Consider the following 22,034-nt stretch of genomic DNA (forward strand, 5'->3'; position numbering starts at 1 on the left):
TTTTGCAGAATCTCCCTCCTGTACTTGCTGCAAGAGAAATAAATGATATAAATCCCGATTAAATCCCGATTGATATATCCGGATTAACCAGGCACCTTTCCCCAAAAAACAAAAAAAAAAAACCTCAGAAAAGAGGACGGGCCTTCTCTCACTAGCCCCGCCCCTTATGCTAATCAGCGCTGAATCATCTTGGGGGGGGGGAAAAATCCCCAAACGCGCTGAGGCTAGATCCCGACCGGCCTTGACGGGGCGAAACCACCCATGTAGAGAAAGGGGGGGGCCGGGAACGCCAAGGAGCGTCCCCCGACCTTCCGCTCGCCATTCCAGCCCTCAGACGACAGCGCCATAACATGGATTTCCTTCCTCTGTAATGATGCAGTGTAGGGGGAGGGGGAAAAAAAAATCACCGCCACCTGCGGTCCCCGTTTCCCATCGACGTGTTCCCCCTCGCCTCGCTTGGTATATCCCGTGTTTCCAAAAAAAAAAAGAGAGAGAGAGAGAGAGAGAGAGAGCCGAGAAGCGAAAAAGGAGCAGGGAGAGGAGCAGGAGGGGGCGGAGCCAGAGGCGAGCCACGTGACGCAGGGCTCCGCCGCCATTTTGTTCTGCGGCGGCTGGGTATTTAGAGCCAGCGCGGGCGCAGCGGAGGACCGTCCACGCAAGACCGCCGCCGCCGTCTCGAAACCAACCCCCCCGCCGCCGCCCCCCCGCGCCATTTTGCCTCGTTCCCAGGCGGCGCAGCGAGGGCGGAGGAAAACCTGAAGTAGAAGCCGCCGCCAAGCCCCTCAGCTGCCCGAATTCCGCAGCAGCAGCAGCCGCCGGCGTCGTCGTCGCCTCCCTCCTCTTCCTCGCCCCTCAGCCGGTCCCGCCATGAGTACTGCTCCGGCCGGCCCCGAGTACTCCTCCTTCTTCGCCGTCATGGGCGCCTCGGCCGCCATGATCTTCAGCGGTGAGGCCCGCGGGGGGAGAGGGAGGGGGGAAGGGAGGAAACCTCTTAAGGGGGGGGTCTGTTGCCATGGGGATGGCGCCCCCCGCCCCTCCCTCCCTCTCTCCTCTCTCTCTCTTTCCCCCCCTCTTTTTCTTCCCCCCACCTCCAGCCCAGGCCTGCCTTTACACGACCCACCAGCTCTTTGAATTGGGGAGGGGGTCTCCAAAGCAGGGCGGGAGGGGGGGGTCGTGTGGACGGGATACCCCCGGGGGTGGGGAAGGGTATCACTTTTGGGGAAAGGGCAGAGATGGTGGCTGGGCTGAGCGAAGAAGCCTCCTTTTCTTTTCTTTTTTTCTTGCCTGCGGGTGGCAGCCTGTCAGGCTGGGGAAGATGGGAGCTGGAGTCCGCTGCCCCGCTGAGAAAGACTGCTTTGATCTTTTTTTTTTTGAGACTCCCGTCTTTTTTTATTTATTTTTAAAATTTTAATTCCATTTATATCCCGCCCTTCTCCGAAGACTCAGGGCGGCTTACATTCTAAAGCACAAATCAATGTGCTCAGCAGTAGCCTTCATTCTTTGTATATGCCTGCTTGTTAGGGCTTTCACACACACCCCAAGCGGCATTATTACAAAGTCAGCTTAATTGCCCCCAACAATCTGGGTCCTCATTTTACCTACCTGGGAAGGATGGAAGGCTGAGTCAACCTTGAGCCTGGTGGGATGCAAACCTGCACTAATGGCAGGCAGCTGGTGTTACTTAAGGAGGCATTAGCCCATTGCTCCACCAAGGCTCTTTACTCTTCCTCTCCCTCCCTCTCCATCTCTCTCCCTCTTCCTTCCCTCCTCCCCCCCCCCTAAATAAAGAGTCAGCTTGTGCCGTGGTCGGGAATGCCACCCCCGTCCTGGTGGTGGTGGTGGTGAGGTTGGCGCATTGGGAAGGGCAGCAGTGGTGGCGGAGATGTCGTCTCTGGCTGCTGCTGCTGCCTGGAAGCCCCACCCTACTCGAAGGATCCAGTAGATTCATTCCCCACCCACCCACCCTGCCCTGGCTTTGGAAGCCCCCCACCCCAGTCCCCGCAGATCCTCCCCCCTGGGGAATTTGGTGCCTTGGGCTTGGAGGGCGATGTGCGTGGGTGCCCTTCACGTTGATCTCTTTTAAGAAGCTTTTCCCTCCAGTGCTGCCGTGCCAGCAGCATCTGTGTTACATCTGCCTGCTTTTCTTCAGTGTAAAAAGAGGAAAGGGGGGGGGGGTTTCTGTCTTTTGTGCCAGCCTGCTTTCCCCCTCCCATCATGTAAAAGCCTCTTCTGGCTCAAGTGGCTGCGGAGATGTTCCTACCCAAGTAAAGGGTGGAACCCCCAGTCTGGCTGGGTCCAGACAAGGCCTGCCTGCTGCTTCTCTTATGCCATCCTTCCTGCCTGCTGGTTTTGGTCTGGGGGAGGGGCTGCTTTGGGGAGGGTCCTTTGCTCTTATCTGGGAGGTGGAAGAAAAAGGAGATAGGCAGGTTGCTTGGGAAAGGCAAATGGGGGTGACGTCATAACACCAGCTGATGGAGGAACCCTGTCCTGGCCATATGACTGTGGGGAGGGGGGAGAGAGAAAAAGAGGGAGCTTTAGAAGCCTCGTCTGCTTCCCCACATGCATGAATTCAGCTAAGCTTGCAATGCACCCTGACCCTCTGGAGCATTCTTGTCCCGTGCCTGTCACCTGGCTTTCTGTGATCTTTGGAAGGCTCAGCGAGGCTTGATAAACTGGTTTCCAAATTAAGGAGGAGCTGCAAAGAATAGGATTTTCCTTGCAGTATCTCCTTCGTTCATTGCCAGCTTAACTACTGAAGGCTGGCTTCTCAGAACTGACTGACACAGCCCGAAGTAGGCCAGGCTTGTGACATCTATCCCTACTCCACAAGAGTGGCCTGTAACTGAAGCGTGGGCATATTGGAAGAATACTGTGAAATTCTTGATTTTCTGGCTGCTTGATGAAAGAAGAGCCCGAAGTGGCTGATTTAATGAAACTAATGGCCTTGCTACTGCAGCCTCACTTGATTCTGTGTTTATGCTCACTTCACTGTAGAGAACTGGGGCTTGTCCAAAATTAGGACCTGGAGACACATCTTTGACCTTTTATCTTTTTTAGGGTGATAGCAGTGCTGCAGATGTCAGTACAGAAGTTAAATTTCCTTGAAGCTCGATTAAAATAAGCCTTTCCAGTCTTGGCAACATCCAGATGTGTTAGGATAACATTACAATTGCCTGCCATGTTATAACACTGATTGGTGGATACTATTTTAAACTATTGCTTCAGGTTAAAAACAAAACTCGCCAGCTGGCTTCACCTACCCTGCTAAGCCAGTTTAACCTTGGCTATATTAAACCAGAATTGACTGTGTTGATGTACAGTACCGTGCTAAGCTCAAACCACATTGTGACTGTCAGCATTAATACAAAATTCAAGCACTTTCCTTAAAATGAATACGCTTATATTTACAAAAATGCCAGTCTTAGAATAAACGGCCAAGTTTCTAAAAAAAAATGATTATGTAATTCTGAAATATACTTGCCCCTGAGATATAATTGTAGTACTTGTGGCTTTTTCATTCTGAAGGTACTGTATAAATTGTGCCTTGTCATTTTCTTTTCTTTTTTTTTTTTTTTGGTTATATTTTAAATAAAATTCAGTTGATAGCATCTTGGGAGAATCTCTTTCCCTGAAAAGCTTAATGTGCATGAGAATCATCCTTGAATATCATTTTTTTTATTTCTCTTCTGTTAAGGGTGTTGTGAGGATAAATTAGTTATGAGAGTGGCTAGCCTCAGGCGTCCCTGTGTTCATTGTGACTGAATGGAAATGAGAGCTGCCCTGATTGAAGGCAGGCAGTCTTTTGTGTTGGCCACTGCTGTTCAAACCAGCTTAATTGATTTTCTTGTAGCCCTAGAAAAAGGAATGAGCAAGGGTGAAAAAAAGCAAGCTTTAAGCTCTAGATCTATTTATGCCACGCAACGTCTTTAAGCCCCTTTGCACTGAATAGCTAACAGAAATACTTTGCAAAGCAGTAAAAACATCAGGTTGACCTTTGCAGTTTATGGATCCTCTTTAATGAGTTGATAGCAGCAGCTTGCATCCTTGAACTGAAACCATTGGGCCTGCTGCCCCAAGGCAACAGGCTACTCATACTGATGCCACTTCTAAAGACTAGAACATCTGTCTACTACTTGGCTCTGGTGCTGCCCCTCCACCCTCAGAAAATCTCCAATGCAGACATAGCTAAATTCTAAATACTTTTTGATTTATTTATTTTTTTACTGCAGCGTAAGGTGGACTTTATCCACGGAGATAGTTGTATGCATATGATATAAAGCAGGGGGTCCCCAACCCCCGGTCCGTGGCCCAGTAGTGGGCCGTGGCATGCCAGCAACCGGTCCGCACAAGCAAGCAAAGCCCCATGCGTGGGATGCAGGCAGCACACAAAACCATGCATTCTCCAGTCCGTAGAAAAACCTATCTCCACGGAACCGGACCCTGGTGCCCAAAAGGTTGGGGAACTCTGATATAAAGCACAACGGAATAGAGCTAGTCCTCGACTTATGACCACAATTGAGCCAAACATTTCTATTATGTTAATTGTCAAGTGAATTTTCACCCTTTTTACAACCTTTCTTGCCACCGTTAAAGAGAATCACTGCAGTTAAGTTAGTAACACGGTTAAGTGATTCCGGCTTCCCCGTTGAATTTGCTTGTTCGAAGGTTGCAAAAGGTAATCGCACGACCCCATGATACTGCAGGTATCATAAATGAGTCAGTTGTCCAAATTGTGATCGTGTGACCGTGGGGATGCTGTAACAACCGTGAGGTTGAAAAATGGTCATAAGTCACTTTTTCCAGCGCTGTTGTGACTTCGAATAGTCACTAAACGAACTGTGGTAAGTCGAGGACTGCCAGTAGTTCATCGTATCTACTGTTGCAAGCTTTTTCTGATGCAACTTGTGTTGGGCAACTCTTAGTGCATCCCTGTTGCCTAGTGCTTTCTTCATTGAAATGTTGGATGCTTTGTTTGCAACAGGCCAGAAGCTAATCTGCTTGTGGCAGGCATCCCAATTGAAGAATCCTGAGGTGTGGATAACATAGGTAGGAATATCATTGAGTGCTGCCTTGGAGGGCCATAAGGAAGAGAGAAGGTGGTTGTCTATTACAGGTCTTAATGACTCAAGACTAGCTGGCTGCTAGCAGATCCAAGTCTTGTTCCGTGCAAGCAGGCTGGATGCAGAAATCGTGTTGTATAAACACCCTCATCTTGGTTCCATACACGCTAATTGCTGATGATAGTAAACATCTCATAGAAACCATTCTAGCTACCGCTGGCTAATCTTGCGATGGCTAATTGCTTCGCTTGGTGACCTTCAGGCGATTGACACTGCAGTGGAGATTGATCTGTATGATATTTTTCCCCCTTTTGTTAGTTATAGCACGGATGGTCAAACGCCACTGAGTGATGCTCTTACTTAATTTTTCCATGCAACATGGCTAACTAAAATGTTTCTCATTGCAGAAGGAAACGGTGACAAATTTCCAAGGAGTAACATGGCCGTATCCCCATCACGTTTCCTACTTTCGCTACGAATGGTTCCTGCAGTGGCCCGACAATTGAAATTATATATCATCTTAGATCAGGGGTGGAAGTCCACAGGTCTTAAAGTTGCCAAGTTTGAAGGCCCCTGTGCTTAGCCATAGACGGTGTGTTTGGTTTCACCTTTGTTGCATGAACCCAATAAGCATTTTGGTTTACAAATCATGATTGGTGACAGAACAGTATAAAACATTGGCAGTTTTGCAGAGTGGGGAAATTGGGAGTCACAGATTTGGTGGGCCCGTCTCATAGGAACAAGAATGGACTTGAAATGGATCCTTTGGTTTTGTGATTTGCTTATTTTAGGGCTCATATTAGAATTTTCGTCTCTCTCTCAAAATAGTGATTGTGTCATCAGCGTTAGCAGTTATGATTAAAGTGACTTTCTGTGCAGAAGAGCAGTTTGGAAAGTACGTGTGCCTGCGTCAATTCATATGCCCTGGAATCATCTCTTAGCTAGCATGGTGGCTTGTCTTTCTGCTTTATAAAGTTGTATATTGCGAAGCTAGACTCATCTAGGATTTTGACCTTGTGATTATCTTGTGATTTATTAGTGCCATTTCTGTTTGTGAATTGCCAAAGAAAGCTACTACAGTATTTTCCATTTTGGATCGTATGTCAGCTTATCAATAGATTGCCTAGATCTGCATCTTAGATCTGGCTCAGGAATTCTGGGAATTGGAAGTCCACGAGTCATAAGAGAGCCAAGGTTGCCTACCCCTGCATTAGGCCATCATGTGGTTTACTTCATGGGGATTCTATGCCTGTATCTAGCCAGGGATATGTTAGTTAAAGAAATTGCATGAATTCAGCCAGCTATGGTTCATTCCACAAACCTTGTTTAGAAGAATTATGCCTTAAGGCACAGGTCGGCAACCTGGGGCTCCGGAGCCGCATGCGGCTCTTTGAGCCGTCTCTTGCGGCTCCCAGCCGCCCGGTGCGCGCGCACCTCTTCCAACGGGCAGTGGTGCGCGCGCACCTCTCCAAATGGAGAGTGGCACCGCCCGTTTGGAGAGGTGCACGCGCACCTCCCCGAATGGGCGGAGGTGCGCGCGCACCTCCCCAAACCTTTGGAGAGGTGCGCGCGTACCTCCGCGCGAATGGGCAGCGGTGCCGCTCTTTGAGGAAGCTGCCGCGGCCCGTCTGTGAAGCTGCCGAAAGCGGCAGCTTAGCAGACGGGCCGCGGCAGCTTCCTCAAAGAGCGGCGCCCCTGCCCATTCCGAGAGGTGCGCGCGCACCTCTCCGAACGACCGGAGGTGCGCGCGTACCTCCGCGCGAATGGGCAGCGGTGCCGCTCTTTCAGGAAGCCCGCCGCGGCCCGTCTGTGAAGCTGCCGAAAGCGGCAGCTTAGCAGACGGGCCGCGGCAGCTTCCGCAAAGAGCGGCGCCCCTGCCCATTCCGAGAGGTGCGCGCGCACCTCTCCGAACGACGGGAGGTGCGCGCGTACCTCCGCGCGAACGGGCAGCGGTGCCGCTCTTTCAGGAAGCTGCCGCTTTCGGCAGCTTCCTCAAAGAGCGGCGCCGCTGCCCCTTCGCACAGAGGTACGCGCGCACCTCCGGTCGTTCGGAGAGGTGCGCGCGCACCTCTCGGAATGGGCAGGGGCGCCGCTCTTTGAGGAAGCTGCCACAGCCCGTCTGCAAAGCTGCCGAAAGCGGCAGCTTTGCAGACGGGCCGTCGCCATCGGGCAACCGGGAACCGGTTCCATCTCATTTTTTAAAAAATGGCAGCCGCGTGCGTCCGCGCATGCGCAAAAAACCTTTTTGTGCATGCGCGTGCATGGACACATGCACGCGGCTCCCTCTTTTTTTAATTTGTGATGGAACCGGTTCCCAGTGGCTCTTTTTCTTTTTTAGGTTGCCGACCCCTGCCTTAAGGGAATGTATGACCCTTTCTGAGTTAAAAAATTGCCTAGTTTAACTGAAGACTGTCAACATTTCTTCAGAATGATAGCTTAGAATCAGGTAGGTGTGGGGAGATGGTTGATGAAACCTGCTGGATGATTTGCAGCTTATTCATATCAAATTGTTCTCTAAGAATCTCTTGGAATCCAGTGGCTGAGAAACTGGGTGAAACGTAGTAGAACTTATTCTATTGAATACATTTTTATTCAAATAAATGCCTCTGCTGCAAACCATGCTGACATGATTGTTGTTTTGTTTAAAGTACCATTGTTTGGGGGGGGGGGAAAGCTGCCAAGAACAACAACGCTGTTGGTGCTTTTTCCTTTTAGGACTAAGATGTGTTTATTAAGCAGCATTCTGTGATCCCAAAAATTATTCTAAAGAGTTTTAAATTGTATATTTGACAAAAAAAATACTGTGCTACAAGAAGCAAAAAAATATTCCTGGAAGTATGGGTTGGGTGTTAACCCTTCTCCCCCAGCAGCCTGCAGTTCTAGTTAGTATTGTGGGTAGTCTGGGTGTGGGGTACAATCACAAAGTGCAGGAATTCTGCATTTTAGCAGATAAAAAACGGTCTCTGTAGTTGAGCCAATTTCCTTTTTTCAGACGTGCAATCCTATGCGGGACAATTTGCATCGGGGAAATTCAGTCAAGATTTCCTTTCAGGCTGATACTTTGGAACGAAGCTCAAGAAAACAGTTTAAGCAAGCATGGCTTAACATCATACGTGAAGCATATCATTGTCTATAAATAGTCACTGTTTGAGCGTTCCCACGGAGTTCAGAGGGAGAGTGGAAGCAAGGATTCCAATGAGTCTTCTGACATCTTAAAATATTTATATATTTAACTTTTTACTCTCTCAGATTTATTAGTTTTGAAGGCGAGTTTAAAATAGGATTGCACTGTACTTGATACAAGAAATTGCTCCGCGCTATCACCATAAGGAGTGTTACTATAAGGAGTGGTACTGTTTCTTAATACTCTGTGTATCAGCATAGCTTGCTTATTGCGCAACCTGCACGAGTTCCATTGTCTTATGTTTTCCCAATGAGTGTCCTACAAACCTGATGGAAATATCCTGGCAGCTTCTGAGCAAGAACATACTGACTAAACTACTAGATCACGGAAAAGAATAATGTATAAACCGTGATTCATTTTCATATCTGAAATAAGCCATATTGTCTTTGATTTTTGTCACTGTTAAGCAGAGTCACTATAATGGCTGAAACTCTTCTCCACATCTTTCATGCTTGTCAGCCATACTAATAAAACCAGTATTGTTCCAATAACAGATAGCATTGTGCTATATTGTGGTGTGTTGTTTTTTTTTTATAAAAAGTTACATTTTGTGTAACGACTCAACTGCTGAGGTTGGGCATATGGCCAAAACGTTCTTATGATTTGGAATACATTCTTCACTAAAACACAAACACTGTCTGCACCAGCTAAATATATACCACTGTTCAGCCATATATGAAACATTTGCCCCAGTTCTTCATCTCTTAATTGGGTAGGAATAAAGGCTACCATATGGGCTTGATGGCATTATAAGGATATACTATATATCGAATCCCGAGTGCCGCGTAGCAGAGTGAAAGCCTGTTACACGTCCCAGCTTCTGCCAACCTAGCAGTTCGAAAGCACGTAAAAATGCAAGTAGAAAAATAGGGACCGCTCCGGTGGGAAGGTAACAGCGTTCCATGCGCCTTTGGCGTCTAGTCATGCAGGCCACATGACCGCGGAGACGTCCTCGGACAAGCGCCGGCTCTTCGGCTTTGAAACGGAGATGAGCACCGGCCCCTAGAGTCGGAAACGACTAGCACGCATGTGCGGGGGAACCTTTACCTTTACTTTATATATCTCTGCAAGATTGTTGACTTTATCACACTTTCCAGATTCCTATCCCGAATGAATTGGATCTTAAGATGCTTCCTATTTATATAAGGGAACAGTTGATTTCTGTATTTACACCCCATTTATCATTCCCTGCTAATAAGTTTGCAGGAAAAAAAAAGTCATTAAGGAAATTGGTTTCTTTTTTGCACCCACAGGAGGAGAGTGGAAAAACAAGCCAGTGGATGCCTGCTGTTATTTTAAAGAGCCAAATGGCAGTTTGTTTAGTTAAAACGTTTGTTGAGTTCAGAATTTGGACCTGATATCATCAAGAGATTGATAATTGCAAGAAAGTTGGAATAAAAAGTTGAACTATCCTAGTTTTATGAATTAATGGCTCTTTTTGAAAGAATGTTACGTATGTTTTCTTTGAGGTTCGTTGAGACTAACTCAAGTTTGCTGTGATTTTGAGAGGAGAGACAAAGTTTCAACAAAATGTGATACCAAAAACTTGGAGACTATCAATTTACAAAGAGCCTTAGGTTTAGCTAGCATGAAGTATAAACATTTTTCTTCTTTGGAAAGAAATTGCTACTTTGGATTTGAAATCCTACATGGAATTGATGGTTTGTCATTATAATGGAAGATTGGACCAAAATGATTTCAGATAAATCGAGATTTATTTTTAAACCACCAATATTTAAAAGGAGTATCATTTTAAAATCTTCATTGCGACGACTACGTCAGCATTTTGATGTTGTATTCCTGCTTTATATTACTTTCTGTGGAACTTTTTCATTCTATTTTTCTTGAGTACAATAGTAAAAATATGAAAATCTTAAGCACCAGTTTTCAAATAATCAGTTTATTCCCCTTTCTTAAATTTCTGCTCACGCCAGTTTAGAGAGAGGAACATTTTGAAATTCTGCCTCAGCTGGTGGAATAGTATGCAAAGCTAGACCACAGTTGATTTGATCCACAATTATATATCCTGTCTAAAGTAGCACTTACCAGATTAATATGCAAATTGAAACAGTACTGGTACAGTACATACAGTACTGTATGGCAACATTTGGAAAAGTTACTGATTCACCCGTTGCAAAGAATAAAAATAGATATTTATGTAATTTCCCCTCTTTAAAAAGAAGGCAGGCTGGTTAGAATTGGAACAGAACGAATAAATGCAGCTAGGGATTGGATACGTGTTGTCCTTTCCCGTGGGGTTGAGGAATCAGGTGTGCGCCTAAGGCAGGGGTCTTCAAACTTGGGCCTTTTTATGACTTGGACTTCACCTCCAATGCTGGCTGAGGAATTCTGGGAGTTGAAGTCCACAAGTCATCAAAGGGCCAGGTTTGAAGACCCCTGGCCTAAGGTATCCATTCTTAAACCTGCCTGTGGCTTTCTCATTCACAGTCTGCTTATGTGACAACCTGGCTAGAAATTGCTTTTTTGCATGCTGCCTTGTACCGTTGAACAAGAACAGGCTTGGCTGTGTCGGGTTTCCTATGAAAATAAATAGACCTCCCTTGGATACTGTCTCCCTATCCATAATTGTTGTTGTTAGCTGCGAAGTCATGTCCGGCCATCGCGACCCTATGGACAACGTTCCTCCAGGTCTTCCTGTCCTCTACCATCTGCTGGTACCATCATGCTTACTGCTTCAGTGACTCCATCCAGCCACCTTATTCTCTGTCGTCCCCTTCTTCTCTTGCCCTCAATCTTTCCCAGCATTAGGCCTCTTCTCCAGTGAGTCCTTCCTTCTCATTAGGTGGCCAAAGTATCTGAGTTTCCACTTCAGGATCTGGCCTTCTAAAGAGCAGTCAGGGTTGATCTCCTCTAGGACTGACCGGTTTGATCGCCTTGCAGGCCAAGGGACTCACAGGAGTCTTCTCCAGCACCATAGTTCAAAGGCCTCAGTTCTTTGGCGCTCAGCCATTCTTATGGTCCAGCTTTCTCTGCCATACATTGCAACTGGGAAGACCATAGCCTTGACTATACGCACTTTTGTTGACAGGGTGATGTCTCTGCTTTTTAGTGTGCTGTCCATAATAGCATTGTTGATAACCCTGTAAAAGAAGTTTTAAGAGAAACGTTAAACACGGAGTCTTGTTGAAGGACCTTTAGCTGTTGCTAAACTAGGAGATACTAACTTCTTAAGTTAGCCTGTGAAAGCTCTACAGGTAGCACAAACGTGACCTCCGCTGGAATATCACTCTAGTCTGGTGGCTTGTCTTAAAAGATTTGAGATCTTGCCCTTTTGGACTTCCTGGGAAATCATGGTTCCCTCAGTCAGATTCCAGCTTGCTGGAGTTGGTTTTCTTTCATGCTTTGAAAGCGTGGTACGTGATGAATTTTGACCAACTTCCAAAATTGATTTTGGCTCTTACCAATTCACCAAGAGGAAGTCTTTATTTATTTTTCCTCTGTATTTATTATTCATATTGCTAAGCAGGCCACAAGTCTGGCAGGTGCCTACCTAACCAGTGCTGCTTTGCATCTGAAATTGGGAAGTGGAAACTAAGTTGTGCTGCTATCAAGTTTTCATAATATTTGTCAAATAAATGCTTGAAGGCAGCTAAAATCTTTTGACTTTTCTTTGGTCTACTAGTCACTGCAATTGTCCTTTAGTAGGAGTGGTCAATATGCACTTGTCCTACGATTTAAAAAAATGAATATAAAACTACTCCCTTTGTACCAAGATTTGTCGTGGCACAGTGGTTACAATGCAGTATTTCAGGCTGGCACTGCCCACTGCCAGGAGTTCGATCCTGACCGGCTCAAGGTTGACTCGACCTTCCATCCTTCAGGTCAATAAAATGAAGACCCAGATTGTTGGGGACAAGAATGCTGACTCTGTAAACCGCTTAGAGAGGGCTGTAAAGCACTGTGAAGCGGCATATAAGTCTAAGTGCTATTGCTGAGTCCATCTAGCAAAGCAAATAATCCTGATCATCCAGTTGGATGACTTTCACTATCACGGAGATTTAAATGCAAGTAGTTGATAGACCCATCTCTAGTTCCTCATGCTTAAAGAGGGCTTGGCCACTGTACAGCAGTGTGAATTTGTGATATGGAAGAACATTTCATTCCCAGGATAAAAAGGCAAAATTCTGCCCGGGCATATTAAAACTTTTGGAGTGGCCACATGTTTTTTTAAAAAAAGAATTCATGTTTTGTGTTTATCCCGCTGTAATCAACCAAATCTTAGTGGCCAAATAAACAATTGGATTGTTTCACGTGCCTTAAAAATAGTTTTTAAGAATGTTGTCAAGCTGTATAGGTAACCGTTCGGTTTCTCACTACAGTTGTGCAAGGATTTGCAAGCTTCATTTAGGACCTAAAACGGAATGCTCCTTTGTGCGTTATATCAAATGTCTTGGACTTTGCTTTTTACTGGTTGATGTCCAGAGATAAGTTTTTAGTCGGAATTAAGGTAGATATATTCCATCTCTTATAAGCTGGGTGTAATAATCACCAGTGAAGTTAGATCTCAGTTCCCCAGGATGATGCCCTCAATATATTTCCTACAGTGTCCATTGAAAAGGGAGGATGAAGTGGCAGTACCAACCTCTAGTGCCATTTTTATTTGGAGGAATCCTTGAAGATCTTGCGTGTGCCCGAGTCATTCACAGGAGATGAAAACTCTGACCTTTTACCCTTTAAAGCATCTTGTGAAAGACGGACACAGGAGATTTCCTTGGAAGTCTCAGTTGGATAAAAGTGATCAGTTTTTAGTCTCTACACCCAACTATTTGCTTAGCATTTAATCTAAGCAAGGCGCCATCAGATGGATATCCCTATTGTAGTTCCTCAGGTAGCACCTATCAAAATTATTTGTGTATGCTTGATGGAGACTCAGTTAAGCTGGAAATGTAGTTCTTACTCTCAGTTCGGAATTGAAAAGGGGTACAGGTTGAGTTCTATGTGATGCTCATAGAAACAAGGTGACAGTCTCAACTGTCCAGTATCTCTTGTAGACATGGACCTGGTTGTAGCAATTACAGCTGATTTATTTGAGCAGCTACATAGCCAAAGAAGAACTGGAGTAGCAAGTGTATGTCACCTGCTGGGCAAACAGGTGTTGTTGTTAGCTGCGAAGTCGTGTCCGATCCATCGCGACCCTATGGACAACCTTCCTCCAGGCCTTCCTGTTCTCTACCATCTTCTGGAGTCCATTTAGGCTCACGCCTACTGCTTCAGTGACTCCATCCAGCCACCTCATTCTCTGTTGTCCCCTTCTTTTCTTGCCCTCAATCTTTCCCAGCGTTAGGCTCTTCTCCAGTGAGTCCTTCCTTCTCATTAGGTAGCCAAAGTATTTGAGTTTCAACTTCAGGATCTGGCCTTCTAAAGAGCAGTCAGGGCAAACAGGTAAGAGACTCCTAACATGCTTGTTGCAAAGCCTCAGGTGATAATCGGGCCTGAGACGGCCTGCAGGCGTCAAAAGCAAAAGGCAGTGAACGATCAACCCTGTATTTAGCATTGTGCCTAGCAAATGTCTGTGTGTTGATTACCTGCTGTAACACAGCCTCTACACACATTGGCACCGCAGCTTCAAGAATCGAAACCATATCCAAATGGCTGGGAGTTTGGGACATTGTAGCATGGGACATACCTGGGGGGAAAAAGAGGGGGCGAAATATCTTTTGGTATTAGCACATCTTTGTACTTCAGCACTTCTTTAGTATGCGAAAGCAGAAATGAAACCATCACCTTGACCAGTGAACCAGTCTGCAAATGCAGTCTCTCAAAAAAGAGGCCCCCACAGTAATTTCCGAGCCGTTTCCAGAATAGCTGTATTAGAAGCAAGTTTGCTCGAAAGGCCTTTTCTGATGGGGGCTTTGATTTTACCAATAGTAGCCCTGTCCTAGGAAGCTGGAAAGTGTAAACATACTCATGGCTAAGTCGAGGATTAGCTCAGGATTAGAGACATTAATAAAAGCCGAACCACAGAAAAGCTGACGGTCTTAGAACTTTGCTACTCTCAGCTGGGAGAACTTTGCTCCTTTCTGGGACTGTTTACACAGAAAAGCAGAAGATAACAAGCCACGTTCTTGCAACACATTTCTAGAAAAGAAGCATGTCTCTGCTTTCAGTCTGGTTCCTGTAGTGCATAGCCTCAACTTTGGAGAAGCTGCAGTATACCTAGTTAGTGGACTAAGAGTGTAGAAGAACCCAGACAGGACTCTCTTCTCCCCCTCCCCCAAAGATGGAGAGTAAATAGCTTATTTCTAATTTCTAACGATGGTCCTGTAATGCTTACAAGCAAAATGCCCTGGGTGGGGTAGGGTGTCCCGTAGCCTCTCGTGGCAAAGGATGCAGCTCATTTCTGTTATTGTCTTTCGTGAGAACTTCACAAGAAATGGGTGGAGGAGACAAAACGGCACACACAACAGTTCTACCTCTTCTGATCTTCTTGTTTGTGATTGCCCTGTTCCAACCTCAAAACTGAAACCGGCATTTTGAGAGCCACAGTTGAAGGATGGTATTAGATCACACGCTTTTTCTTTTAATGTGCCGTGGTGGCGGAAAGGGGTTAGAATGCAGTATTGCAGGCTAACTCTGCTCACCGCCAGGAGCTCGATTCTCACCGGTTTGAGGTTGACTCAAGCCTCCCATCCTTCCAAGGTCGGTAAAATGAGGATCCAGATTGGGGGGGAAATATGCTGACTCTGCAAACTGCTTAGAGAGGGCTGTAAAGAACTGTGAAGCGGTACATAAGTCTAATTGCTATTGCAGAAACGTTGTGGATGAGGTTGGGAGACACAAGAACCCACTGTGGCTTGTGCTTGGGTAGACTTGTGACTCATTGAAGGTGGAGAAAACAAGCTCGGCGAGTTGAGTTGGTTATCTAAGCCGGCAAATTTCTGCATCTTTCCCACGTAACGACATTGATTTTCCCCTTTTTTTGTTTTGGAAAAAGAAAGGGAGAGTTTGATCTCATAACGTGTTTTGAAATTATGCTGCTGCTCAGTGAATGAAGCAGGGGCAGGATCATTTTTTTGCAGCCCCCAACCAGAATTTCTAAAAAGTATAGTAATATGGGTTTCTTGTCTTTTGGAAAATGGGATGTAAGTGCTATGTAAAATATATACTTAATATCATTTCAAAAGAAATTCCTAACATAAAAATTGAATGGAATGAATGAATGAATGAAATTTAAAGCATAGATTTGTATATATAAACGACCTGACATGGTTTTACAAAAGGGACACGGTGGAGAAGCTCTTTCCTGAGCAGATTCCTTAGTGTTTGATTAGAGCAGGGGTCTTCGAACTTGGCCCTTTGATGACTTGTGGACCTCAACTCCCAGAATTCCTCAGCCAGGTGGCTGGCTGAGGAATTCTGGGAGTTGAAGTCCACAAGTCATCAACGGGCCAAGTTCGAAGACCCCTGTTGTAAGGCCTATCTTTAAAAAGCTGCTAACCATTGATGAAGTGTGAATATTAGCACATCCATGTGAGCAAAACCTAAACTGCATTCTGTCTTTTCCGTGTCTCCTCCCGCCCTGCCTTGCCTTGCCCAGTTTTTAAGTCAGACAATTGGGATTGGTGTACAGGTTGAACTTGGCATTGGGCAACGAATGTGCCAGCTTTGCAATTCCAGCTAAATCTCTTTCAAGTTTGCGAACGTCTAAGCTTGCTTTGTGAGCTCTCTGTGGCTCCCTGTTGCATTCTTGGTGGGTTGCTGGCTGAGGAATTCTGGAAGTTCAACTCCACAAGTCATCAAAGGGCCAGGTTTGAAGACCCCTGGCCTAAGGTATCCATTCTTAAACCTGCCTGTGGCTTTCTCATTCACAGTCTGCTTATGTGACAACCTGGCTAGAAATTTAATTCTGGAAGTTCGAGTCCACAAGTCATAAAAGGGCCAAGTTTGAAGACCCCTAGATTAGAGGTTTAGTCTCTACGTCGCATTACAAGTTGGGCATGTGGTAGGACTCACCTGTGTCTTTTTCCCTCTCTTGCAGCCTTGGGGGCCGCTTACGGCACAGCAAAGAGCGGCACAGGTATTGCTGCCATGTCGGTCATGCGGCCAGAACTGATCATGAAGTCCATCATCCCAGTGGTCATGGCGGGTATCATAGCCATCTATGGCTTGGTAGTGGCAGTCCTGATTGCCAGCTCTCTCGTGCATGACATCTCGCTATTCAAGTAAGTTGCTCGGAGAAGCAGGGCTGCAAGAGGTTCTGACTCTCGATGGAAAAAGCATCCAGCTGGTTTCCATTCTCTGCTCTAGGAGAAAGGAAATGCTGACCGGAAGGAGCAGGGTACAGAATCAACACTTCTCAGGCCTTTGGTGTTTTGCCTTTGGAGAGGAGCAGCTCCTTGAGAAAATTATTATTATTTATTATTTATTAAATTTTTATACCGCCCTTCTCCCGAAGGACTCAGGGCGGTGTACAGGGCAATAAATATCAGAATATAAATACGAAAGTTAAAAGAAGTTAAAAGAATTAAATAATCATGCCCAATGATTAAAACTATGTTAAAATTAGATCCAACCCTAAACCTATCAAACCAGGCCAGATTGTTCAAATAAATAAGTTTTTAAATGACATGCCGGACGCAAGTGCTTCTCAGCCTTTTAAGTCATGTGGACTTCCAGCTGCCAGAATTCCGCAGCCAGCTTTGCTTTGCTTTCCTGGCTGGGGAATTCTGGGAATTGGAAGTCCACACGAGTTAAAAGTTGTCAAGATTGAGAAACGCTGCAGTACGCAGAATTTATTTTATTTACAGTATTTAGTTAGTTATATTAGCACTGTTTACTTTGGAACTTGGTACCCGTAAAGAGTTTTTTTAAAAAATGGAACAAAAAACAGGCGGAGCTTCTGGACCTTTGTCAGTGCTACAGCATTTGATAAAAGACTTATGATTTCAGTTGTGTCTCTATAAAATAGAGGAGGATAAAAAATTCTGGTACATTCTCCAGAGTTTCCAAAAACGGTGATCAAAGTGTAATGAAAAAGAGTATTCTCTGTATGAGGGACAATCATTTTTTTTTAAATCTAGTGTAAATTTAACTTGTAATTGTCCTGGCCCTGCCAACCACTTGGGATGGACATTGTGCCAATGGCCATAATGAGCCAACCATCCAGGGAAAAAAAATCTGCCTCTTTTCTGTAGTGCACCAGGCATACCTGCCTTGACTAAACCCAGCTTTGGAATCATACAGCCCATAATTGGCTCATTTCTAGGCAGAAAGCCCACGTTCCGCAATAGAAAACCTACGGATCTCCAGACCCCATACTAAAAGGCAACTTGACATAGCCCCAGTCGTGTCCAGTAATGGGATCTTCCAGGAGGCAATCCACATCTGGAAGCTTGTAGATTCCCAATGCTATTCGTTTACGACTGTTCAACGGCACACACACACACACACACAAAGTCCTCGCACGTATGACAGTTGCATCACCCCAACGGCATGCGATCAACCAGCATGTATTTTCGGTGGTTGCAATGTGCTGGGATCATGTAATTGCCATGTGTGACCTCCCCGGGCAGCTTCGGATCAGCATAGTCAGTGGGGGAAATCAGATGTGCTTAACAACTGCGGTGATTCGCTCAATCATAACAAAAGGGGTAAAATCAGGTGCGACTGAAATTCTAGTCCCAATTAGATAACCTTTATTGTCATTTTTTTTTACTGTGGACGCAACGGCACACGTTAAAAATGAAATTTAGTTGCTTGCTCTCAAAGTGTACACATACGCAACACGCATTTAAACATACTTTATACAACATATGTATAGACCTACACCCTTACATATAAGTAACATATGAATATTAATCACTGTCCATCTTGAATCCATAATGGAAGGAGGAACCTTGAGAGTTCACTAGGTTAATACTGCAGGTACTGTGTATAAAATACTATAATTGTGGTTATAAGTCGAGGGCTCCCAGTACAGTGTTGGGTGTTGTGTTCTTAAAATTGTGCAACATGACAAACAAAGGGTCCATCCCCCTAGAAAGACTTTTTGTCAACTTTTAGGGTATCGTTTGAGACCTGAAGTGTTAGCAGGTCCAGCATTAGGGATCCAAAACTTGGATTTATTTCCAGAACTGACTTTTGACTTGAGTCTGACTTGCTTCTTTCATTCATGAAGCAAAATCCTATTGGATAACTGATATCCAATACAACACTTCAGCTTTTAATTATTCAGAGATGCTTAATTGAAACATGTTGGTAAACTAATCCTCTTGCTGCTACATTAGACATGCCCAGAAGTTTCCAGGTGTGCTTAAAATGGGCTGAAACACAATCGGATTTAAATTTTCATGAGTGGCTGTAGTTGACTAGGGGAACCCACTCATGCCTGTCCCTTCGGGAATAACTTGCTTTCTGTAGCTTTCAGTCTCTTTTCTAGAGGTCAGGGAAAAAATAAGATTAATTAGAAAGGTTGAGAAAAAACAAACATAGGTGCAAGACCGGATGGGTGGTAGCGTCATTGGAGGAAAGCTTAAGAACAGCTTGCCGTGAACTTGAAGGAACAAAATGTTTTATTCCTGACAATTGAGACTTGGCCAATGGTATAAAACTCGCCAGATTTGAATATGGGATAGCAATAGCACTTAGACTTATATACCGCTTCACGGTGCTTTACAGCCCTCTCTAAGCGGTTTACAGAGTCAGCGTATTGCCCCCCCCCCCAACAATCTGGGTCCTCATTTTACCAACCTCAGAAGGATGGAAGGTTGAGTCAACCTTGAGCTGGTCAGGATCGAACTTCTGACTGTGGGCAGAGTCAGCCTCTAATGCTGCATTCTAACCACTGGGAAGGAAAGAAAGGAAGGGCAATAGCACTTAGACTTATATACCGCTTCACAGTGCTTTACAGCCCTCTCTAAGCGGTTTACAGAGTCAGCGTATTGCCCCCCAAAATCCGGGCCCTCATTTTACTGACCTGGGAAGGAGGGAAGGCTGAGTCAACCTTGAGCTGGTTAGAATTGAACTGCTGAGAGTTGGCAGAATTATCCTGCCATACTTCATTCTAACCACTGTGCCACTGTGGCTCCAGATGCCATTGCCATTCCTGTTGCCTTGGGAAGAGCCCAGCAGAGGAAAACCCCCCCCCCAATATTTATTTATTTGCTTCACATTTTTCAACCTCCCTTAGATACAAAACCATCATGTGCCTCGTGTTAGTTCACAACATACTTTCTTTGTAAGCCTAATGGTGGCTTCTTTGACAAACCACTGAGTGGCACTGTAGGAACTGTGTTTGCGTACAGAGGTTCAGGTCCAAGTACACCTGTTCTACCAGGAGCAAATCCAAAGCAGCAACGAATTGGCAACTAGTTTGTAGAGGAACTGATGAGTAAATGCAGTGACATAAAAGTCTGCAGAGAGTCCTAACATTTATGAGATGTGTCCTGCTGTGCCAATCTCTGAAATGAGATTTCCTTCGTCGTTTGCTCTTTTCAGGGGTTTTGAATAAGTCTGTCAAGTCTTCCTCTTGCCGTGTAATTCTTCCTCATCGGAAACCCTGCACCAGCACATCTTTCGTACTCGCTTCTACTTGAGCACAGTTACATAAGATGCGAGGTGCTTTTCATTACCAGCACTCTTGTCACAGGAGAGTAAACAACACGAGCCCGCTCTGCAGGGCGGTTTTAGGCTGGCCTTGGTGAAAGCAACCCAGCTTTTAGAAAAAGCCGTTCCGAGCTGGATCCTTTTTTTTTTTTCCCCCAGCAGGATCTTCTGCGGCTGGACGCTGCTTTCCCAAGGTCTTGTTGCAGAGCGCAGGCCTGGAGGGAGTTAAAACTTCCAGAGAGGAAGTCAGATTCTTTCACTTCTCCTGCAGAAAAACAGGCTTCCCTGATTTGAAGCCGGTTATTTCCAACGTGCCATTCAGCTTGTCTTCTCTTCCGTTACAGGAGCTTCCTTCAGCTGGGCGCAGGACTGAGCGTAGGCCTCAGCGGTTTGGCTGCCGGCTTCGCCATTGGCATTGTGGGCGACGCGGGTGTCCGGGGGACGGCACAGCAGCCGAGGTTATTTGTGGGCATGATCCTGATCTTGATCTTCGCCGAAGTCTTGGGGCTGTACGGCCTCATCGTTGGCCTTATCCTTTCCACAAAAGGGTAATCGCCGCAGAGTGTCGATGGAAAACAAACAAAGAAAAAAAACTAAGTTCCAGAATTTGGAGAGAGAGAGAGAGGGGAAAAACAACAACAAAAAAGATCTCTCCACAAATGTGTACAGTTGTCATCAGTTTTTGGTAGTTGATCTCTTGTAAATGCGCAATGTATGTGACTTGTCTGTCCTCTGTGTACTTCAACACGAAAAGCAAGAGGGCCTGCCACAAGCCTTTTCCGCAAGGCCTGGGGGAAGTGCCTCTGCTCTTTCCCATCCATTTTTGCCATTAGAGCCTTTTATGTATAAATATAAACTAGGTAATGTTCCCCTCCCTCCATTGGATGTTTTATTTATAAGACTTGACATGTTCGTACATAATGGAACAAGAGTTTTCAATTTTCCATGCTCTTCTCTCTCTACACCCACCCACCCCCCCACACACACGCCCCCACATATATATAGATATATATATATATATATATTAATCTCATGCATAGATAGATTACTACACTGTGGGGTTAACTGTAAGTGCAGAGAAATCCTTGGATGTAATTTGATTCTCAATGATTGCTGTCGTGTCCTGGTATCGGAGTGTGAGGCCGTTTGTGTTTATACAGATAACAGCAAAAAAAAAAAAAAAGCGACACTCCTGTGTTCCCAAGTAGTGAAAACTGTATGCTCTGGCATCAAAACGTCGTGCAGCCAATGTTGGATTTTGCAGTAATACGTTTCCAGGTAATAAAAAAAAATTCCTCCACTATATTGTTGGTCGCGTAGTGTGTCTTGTTGCGAGTTGTCTCGAGAGGTGGGTTCTTCAAACCCTGATGCCATCCAGCACAGCCAACCTTCCCCCTCCCCTTCCCTCCTGTCCTTGTGAATGCCTGGGCCTTACTAATAAAAGGGGGGGGGGAGGAGAGGAGAGAAGTCCAGCTTTTATGAACCAGGTCAGTCAGAAATCTCAGAGCTGGGGAACCTTAGTTAGTTTTAGCCTTGGGCCATTGATGGATTGTGTCATTTCAGTCCACTGGGTTAATTTTGGAGTCGGTGGTATTGAACAAACCCAGCAATTGGGAGTAAATCCTTAGTATGGCTAACTGGGTTCTGAAAAATCAAACTAGGAAAGGAAAAGCTCACGAAGGCTAGCTTCCACAGCCTCTTCCAATACTTTTAATCTGGGTTCCTCGGTGCTCTCTGAGCTGGGTGGTTTTCTTGCAGATGTTTCATTGCCCAACGAGGTAACTTCAGGGCTAGAAGGGAGTGGAGTTGGCTCTGTATTTATATACAAGTGACGTGTGCTGTCAATGTCAGTACAGGTAGGGCAAGCCAGTTGCATATAGAGGGTTGGGTCTGAACCCATGAAGTCTAATTTGGAAAGTGGGGGGTGGGTTGAATTACAAGGGGGAAAAATGCCTCTCCTTCTAAGCACACACTTAGTTCAGTGCCAAGAACAGTGTGGAGAATGCGGTATTTTGCTTCTCTTCCCCCTTGCAACAAAAATAAATCAGATCTGGTTTTCTTTCTGCATCCCTGTGCAGGAATTTTTCTGGTGGACGGACGAGGTGGAAGGAGGTGTGGAGATCCTTCAGGGAAAAAAAAATGTAGGGCTTCATAAGGCTTATATAAGTCCGTTGGGTATAGTGGTGAAGGCACCAGGTTAGAAAGCAGGAGACTGTGAATTCTAG

At 45.5% G+C, this 22,034-nt stretch overlaps 1 protein-coding gene across 1 annotated transcript; it reads left to right on the top strand.

The window, feature by feature from the left end:
* The first annotated feature begins 329 nt into the window (after window positions 1-329).
* Window positions 330-21,112, top strand: ATP6V0C (ATPase H+ transporting V0 subunit c). Its single transcript, XM_083372882.1, has 3 exons — window positions 330-946; window positions 16,244-16,427; window positions 20,154-21,112. Exons 1-3 carry the CDS (start codon window positions 868-870, stop codon window positions 20,359-20,361), a joined length of 471 nt encoding a protein of 156 aa, XP_083229008.1. The 5' UTR covers window positions 330-867; the 3' UTR covers window positions 20,362-21,112.
* The last annotated feature ends 922 nt before the right edge of the window (window positions 21,113-22,034 follow it).

Source organism: Vipera ursinii (genome assembly GCF_947247035.1).
Source record: "Vipera ursinii genome assembly, chromosome: 13".
NCBI classification, from domain to species: Eukaryota; Metazoa; Chordata; class Lepidosauria; order Squamata; family Viperidae; genus Vipera; species Vipera ursinii.